The sequence below is a fragment of the Marmota marmota genome, unplaced genomic scaffold (genome assembly GCF_001458135.2).
Source record: "Marmota marmota marmota unplaced genomic scaffold, marMar, whole genome shotgun sequence".
Lineage (NCBI taxonomy): Eukaryota > Metazoa > Chordata > Mammalia > Rodentia > Sciuridae > Marmota > Marmota marmota.
In genome coordinates this window covers 39,035,472-39,042,862 of record NW_025999853.1, presented here as the reverse complement: position 1 = coordinate 39,042,862, position 7,391 = coordinate 39,035,472, and the positions used below count along the sequence as shown (strand labels likewise).

Sequence of the window (7,391 nt, the reverse complement as noted above, 5' to 3'; positions counted from 1 at the left end):
CTGAAACCCCCCCCCCCCCCAGATTATTACTTAATGACTCTGGAAAAAATCAAAACACAGGGCAAAAGCATTGAACTAGTAGAACCTGAAAATGAACTTCCCATCTTACCATAAATAGCTTTTTTGTTTTCTTTTTGAATAATCGTATATTTTTTATGCGGTCTTCCTACAATAAAATAAAGCAAAATCAGTTGTATCCAGGATTACAGTGTCCTTTAGGTCCTCCCCTCAAGCAGAACCTAATACTTACTGGAATTGTTGCTTTGAGCCAGGCTGCCTTGACATAGAAAGTGTCAACAGCTTGGGACAGCAACTCCCTTGAGTGACAAGGTTGGGTGAAGGAGGATTGAGATGGTTTGTGCTTGGCAATAGCAAGAGACAGAGTGGCACACAGCAGCCTGGACCTCAGCATGCAACTCGCCCACAGCTCTCTCCCCACTCACAGCAGCCACAGCATCGTGTTGGTTAGATTAGAGGATGACCTACTTAAAGCCACCTACTCAATGCAATACCGTGAGCGATGACTTACAATTTATATACAGGACAATCACTTAATTTTGCTTCATAATCAAAAAAGGTTGACCGCACCATCTGTAGTGTTATGTAAAAGTTCATTTACCAGCAAGATCTGGCCCCCATTTCCAAAATAAAATTCAGAACTTCAGATGTGTATCACAACAGATTGTATTATTTCAAAAGTCATGCCATTTCAATAAGAAAGCATGAGCTCCAAGAGGCTGTGTGATTATTTGTTTTAATCCTCATAGGCAAATCTTCTTCTTAAACCAGAAACCCTGAAAATTTAACCAGTGGATAGAAAGAGCAGTCCTGTGAAGCTTGCTCATGACCCCAAGTGTGTTTTATGTCCACCTCTTAAAAATCCTTCAGCTGGCTAAACCTCTCACCCAGAAATCATCAACTTGCTCCTAGTAGCAAGACTCTTCCTACCCTGAAAATTGTAACTCCCCTAACATTTTCAAGATTTCTTTGGATCTGGATTTGGGATAAGGTCTACAACTTAATCTTTATCTTTATCCAAGTTTATCATAGACTTTTCCTCCATCTGCATGTTCAGTAAAGTGAGACTCCCTTGAAGAAAGGGACTGTGTTAGTTAGCTTTCCATCACCATGACAAAAGACCTGAGAAAACAACTTGAAGGAGGAAAGATTTATTTTGCATCATGGTTTCAGAAGTTTCAGTTCAAGGTCAGCTGACTCCATTGCTTTGGGCATCAGTCAAGGCAGGCAAGCCACTAACACAGTCCCTTTCTTCCAGGGAGTCTCATTTTACTGGACATGAAGTTGGAGGAAAAGTCTGAGTAATGAACTTGGATAAAGATGATAGAGCACCTATTAAGTTGTAGAACTTATGATGGTGGTAGGAGTGTGTGGCAGAGGAGGCTGCTCACCCCACGACAGCCATGAAGCAGAGAGAGACAGGCAGGGGGAGAGAAAGGGAGGGAGACTGGGAGCAGGCAGGGGAGAGATCGGAGAGCTGGGGACAAGATACCCTTCAAAGCCATTCTCCCAGTGATCCATCTCTTCCACCTAAAGTTCCCACCGCCTCCCAATGGTGCACCCAACTTAGGACCAGGTCTGCAACACATGAGACTTTAGGGGACATTCCAGGTCCAAACTAGAGCAGAAACCATCTTTTCATCTTTGTATCCTCTGTATCTACCATAGTGCCTCATCTTAAGTATAAAAGCACATTTTCCTCATCATGAGGTGCTATCATAACTGCTTTTTAAAAAAAATTTATTCCATGCACAAATTTTTCATAAGGACCTGCCTATACAAAGAACAGTTCTAAAGTTCTAAGTACTAAGGGGCTCACAGGAGGCTGCTCTGTGAACCCCCATCCTCAATTCTGTCCCAGTTCTTCCTGTAGTGACAAGTAAGGTTCATTTTGGATAGCAACCCCAATATAAGAGATGGGCACAGCCCAGGGTCATATACTGAAAAAGCAGAAGTAGGTCACCAAGTCCTACCAAGAATAGAGTTAATAGAGCAAGAGGGCACATCAACACTGGGAATCTGGTTGTAAGTGACTCATCAAAACCAGGCAGAGTCAATAGTAAGCATCAGAACCCAAGACTAAATTCTAAATCAAGGCAAGCAGGCTGGCAAAGGAGCAGGAGAAAGAAAGAAGAGGTGATCAATCTAAAACCTTATGAGTATTTTCTGTCATTTCTAAAGTGAGAGGATCCCTTTGAAGACTGCAAGGCGTACTTTACTTTATTAAATGACATAAAGACTATTCACAAAGAATAACAGTACAGACAGCAGGATGGAAATGCCATGTGAGATTCACTGAAATTTTATAAAAATTCAGAAGGAAGAAGTATTTTTGACTGGGAGAGGCTGAAAGGGTGGAACATGAAGTGGCTGGGGGGTTTTGAGAACAGGAGTGCTAGTATTCAAGGTTCTCTTGGAAAAAAAAAAATGTGAACTCCAGGAATCCAACGCTTACATGCCTGTGGGGGGTGTGGGATGAACATGAAAGCTCTGCCAGACTTAATGTAGGACGCTTGTGGTTAAACTGCCTGTGTTGTCACCAACCCCCAAATCTGCCAACTGCATAGCCTACTGACATCTGTGTGGTACAATCAAAGGACCACACAAAACACCTCCAGGAGCCACATTCTGCCTTGAAGGCCAAGTGGGATCCCTGGTGCGTCCCAACAAAACTTCTGTGCAATTTGAATTGCTAGTATTAATAAATGAAAATGATGTGGGTTCTGGCTATTTTTTAACCTCTGGAATTTCATTTTCCCAAATGACTGTGTACCTCAAATCATCGTCATTCAAAGATCATACATATTCCAAGAATGCCTGTGCTTTGATTTGTCACCACGTTCTATGACTGAAAACTCACTCTGTGGATCATAGTCATCATCTGGGCCAGCAGACCTGCCTCATTAGGCTCCTTTAACAGTCAACTTGACCTCAAAGGATAAACAGTGCATACTACAAAGGATACTCAGCACACGGGGCCTGAAGGCCATTTCAACAGGGAGTCCCCAAGTGGAACTTGCACATAGTATCCTTGTGGCAACAATTTAAAAGAAGTCCTTTGCTTGTTGGGGTATATGTTTACTATGCCACTATCACAGGTTTCTTGTACAGAAATGTCTAAAAATTATTGTTAATTACAAGAAGATGTGACTTTGAAACTGATCCACCACTCACTAGCTGTGTGGCCTTGAGGAAATTACTAATCCTCTCTAAGCTTTAGTTTTTGCTCTTATTAAAATGGGACAATAAATATACCTACTTCTGGTAATTTTGATAAACAAACAGAAATTGCAGTAATACAAACATAAATATCCTCAATGACAGCCATAGAAGCACTCTGTAAACCGTGGCAATTGCATTATTATGTCAGGCGATAAGTAATAAATGCATGTGTAATACTTAGAACAATGTTGAAGTCCATCACAAGGTTTCAGAAGCTGTGGGAAGCTTTGGTTGAAGAAAGTGAGAAGTGATCCACAGTCCAATATTTCAGAGTATGTAGGTGTGAGGATGTAATTACTCTCACTTACTTCCAGAGGGCAGACAAGGACCATCAAGTGGATATTTTAGGGCTGCCAATCCTGCATAATGTACAGTGAAAACGCAAACAATTGATCTGCCCAAAATCATAGTGAGTGCTCCAATTCCCAAATACCAGCATGGCAATCATTCCCTTTAAAAATTAAGTTCTGTCTCACCCAAAAGAACACAAGCTACAAAGTCCCTGATGGCCCAGCTTGTCCAATAAGTGAAATGAGTGCACCAACTCGCACAGCACAGCGTGTTTCCAGGCAACACAACTTCTTATCTGTTTTCCTCCTATGGGAGAAAACAACAACAAAGAGATTCCTCAATTACTAATCCATTTAATTGACTCTAATGAAATACTTTTCCCCTTCATTTTAATGTCTCTGAAGTCATAATGTGTCTTTTAAGCCACAGAGACTTTGACTGCACGCCCCCAGTCTGAGTCCTGTCAGTCCCAAACCAGCTCATATCTAGTAATGATGTAATCACTTCAGTTGAACTTTGTGAATACAGACAGTTGCTAGGCAGATGTCCTCAGGGAAGTGTTTTCTGCGTGAGATTGTCGTGGTCTTTGCACAAGGATGTGGTCTAACAAAGTCTTTTGAGACAGTTCTTGTTACCAAGCATATGAGTATTAGAGCCTCTCCTTCATAACCCCCCGGATTCTTTCACTTATTTATTTTTGTTAGCATTTGACTCCATCTTCATTCTGAAATTTTTCCCAGGGATGGAGGTACTGAGATGGGTATGAAAATAGGAAATGGATGATCATAGCAACCCTCAATATAAAGGTAACATTTAAGCAATAGCTTGAATGAAGTAAGGGACTAACTATGATGATCCATGTTTCAGTCCAAAGAAAGAGTCAATGTAAGAGCCTCAAAAAGTGCCTGTTCAGCACAGCCTGGGTGGCTGGACTTGATGGAGGGGAGTAGGAACAAGAGAGAGGATACACAAACCAGATCACACAGAACATTTTGGGCTATTGGCAAGACTTTGAATTATATGGGAGTTTTGACAAGAGAAGCTCTGTCATTTGATTTATATTCCTTAAAAAGAAAATGGGAATCACATGTCCATCAATGAATGGAGAGAGAGGCCAGTTGCTAGAAATACGTATGGAATATCACTGAGTCATAAAAAGGCTGATACAGGCTGCAACATAGATCCACCATGAAGGCATATGTCAACTGAAAGACAATAGACACAAAGACCACATATTTATAATTCCATATATATGAAACATCAAGAATGGGTTAATACCTATAAGAGCTCGAAGGAGGGATTAATGGGACCTAACTGCTAATAGGTATGGGGTTCCCTGTGGAGGTCATGAAAATGCTTTGGAAGTAGTTAGAGGTGGGTTGCATGACAATATGAATGTGCTAAATGCCAAGGAATGATTCACTTCAAAGTGACTAATTTTATGTTATGTATATTTCATCCCAATAAGAAGAAAGAGGAAGAGGATGAGAAGGGGAAGGGAGCTGTCTGGATGCCGCTGCTGATGCCTCAGGAGACAGAGAAGCCACATCTGAGTCCACACTAAGCGTATGTCACATCTTGATGTATCAAGCTTATCCCATCTCTCTACCCAGCCTTATCTGAGGTCCTGGCACCTCTCTTCTTATATAATCCAAAAGAGCATTTTTTTAAACAACAATGTAGGTATAAGCTTTTTTAATAGCTCTAGAAAAACATTTTTAAGAAAAGACACTTTCTCATCCAATGATTAAAATCCATTTAAACACTTTTTAAAAGGGGAGATTATGATCCCATCCCTTGCTTGTCTGTTGAACGAGGAACTGGTGGACTTGGAGGGGCCTTGAGCTTCATACATGACAACTGAATATCTACAGGCTGGTTGGGGGAAGGCAACTTTTATTTCCTAAGATACGGGACAAAACTGAATGCTTCCTACTATATTTGAGAATATTATTAGTCCTTAGAGCACCAGGTATCGAATCTGAGCTCCAGAGACATTTAATCACATGCCACACAGCTTACAAGAGGCAGGGGATGGGGCTTCCAAGTTTGTGCAACTCCAAAGCCCACGTTTCCCACAATCTGTGCAGCCTCCCACCACACTGCAAAGCAGGACACAGGAAGGTCTGAGACTGTGGCACAGTCTAGAGAATAAAAGATGGGACAGTGACCTAGGGGGAAAGGAAGGGATGGGACAAGAAGAAAAACGCCTAAGGAATAATAAATTGAAATTCTAGTGGTGCTGTCAGCCTCTTGCACAGACATTATAACAAATACCTAATTTTACACAGTATTTCAAAAGGCACAATGTTACTTGGCCATCCTAACACTTCCGTAAGAGATAGAGGGGGTCTTGTTTTCTCTTGTTTAAAAGTGGGAGAGCCAACACTGGAAGAAGTGACTTGCCCAAAGGGGCACAGCCAGGAAGTAGCAAACCTAGGCCTCAACCCAGCTTTGTCAATCAACAAACCCAGGTATATTAGCAGCATTCTATCTTGCCTCTGGTTCATAGGTAAATTTTATTTATGTATAGCCCCACGATATTATTGGGGATGGTCTGAAAATAAATCCATCTTTTAAAAAATGAAGTGTTGTACATTCTCACAGCTATTATGCAGTGCCAATACTCAACATAGCTTTGGTGGTTGTTCATCATTTTCAGATTTGAAAACTGCCTTCACATATATTGGACAATCGTTCTCTGGCAATGAGAGACACATCATCCATACAAGGTATGAAGAATGTAGCACCCTAACTGTGATTTCAAATATAGCAAGTCAGAAGCAGATTTCCCAAAATGGTCCCAACAAAGGATGATGGGAAATAGGCCTCCACTGCCTCTTTGCCCTCAGCCCAGCAAAAGAAAGGTAGGGAAAAGATGAACAAGGCATCAGTTCAAGCTTCCTCCAAGTCTGGTCCAAGCACATGTATCTTTTAAAAAAAAAAAAATGCCCTTTCTATCTCATTTTCTAAGTGCATCAAGAGTCATTGTTTAGAAGTCATGATAATAAGAGCCCTAGAAATGTGTGTCTTCTCCCTCGAAGCATACTAGCTATGATTCCATCTCTTTGGTCTTTTGTCCTGGGTGTGGTCAGCAATAAGCACCTGACAGACTCTACTTGGGCTGAGCACTGCATCTGAGCCTGACCTTGCTGGACAGCAGCAATGTGACTTCTCTCTTAAGGACTCGCCCTCACACCAGAGTAAAGACGGCAGTCCTGGGTGCAGAGAAACATACCTATAGTCCCAGCCACCAGGGAGACTGAGGTAGGAAAATCACTCAGGCCCAGGAGTTTGAGACCAGCCTGGGCAACTTGAGACCCCCATCTCAGAGACAGAAAGCACCAAAAACAAAGTCCCTTCCATGGTCTCAAGACCTACCTTGTTTCTCCTCATTGGCCCCTTGTCCTACTCTACCATCTTGCTCCTCACTCCAGCCACGGTACTCACCTTGCTGCTCCTCAAAATCACCAAGCAAGCCCATTGTAAAGACTTCACACTTGCTATTCCTTCTGCATGGGGTGTTTTGCCTCAGATATCTGCATATCCAACTCTTTCAACTCTGTCAATCCTTTGTTCAAGCATCATCTTTCCAGCAAGGATTTCCCTGGATTCCTGTCATGAACTGAATTGTATTTCCTTATCCACCCAAAATTCATGTAAGTATTAACCCAGGGGATCTCAGAATGTGATTGTGTTTGAGATAAGATTGTAGAAGTGGGGATTAAGTTAAAGCAGGTCATTATGGTGGACCCTAACACAATATGACTGATATCCAATAACAAGAGATTAGGACACAGGCACAAAGCAAAGACCAGATGAAGACACAAAGAAGGTGGCTGGGTAGAAGCTGAAGAGGA

General features: G+C 41.8%; 1 protein-coding gene across 1 annotated transcript in view; it reads right to left on the bottom strand.

Moving 5' to 3' along the window:
• The window catches only part of Il26 (interleukin 26), a 21,921-nt gene extending 14,906 nt beyond the window's left edge, over positions 1–7,015 (bottom strand). Inside the window, exons 1-3 of the mRNA XM_015482668.2 lie at positions 6,913–7,015; positions 251–438; positions 110–166 (exon numbers count right to left, since the gene is read on the bottom strand). Of these exons, the coding sequence (XP_015338154.2) occupies positions 110–166; positions 251–438; positions 6,913–7,015 (348 nt within the window). The remainder of the gene's footprint in view (positions 1–109; positions 167–250; positions 439–6,912) is intronic.
• Between the last annotated feature and the right edge of the window lie 376 nt (positions 7,016–7,391).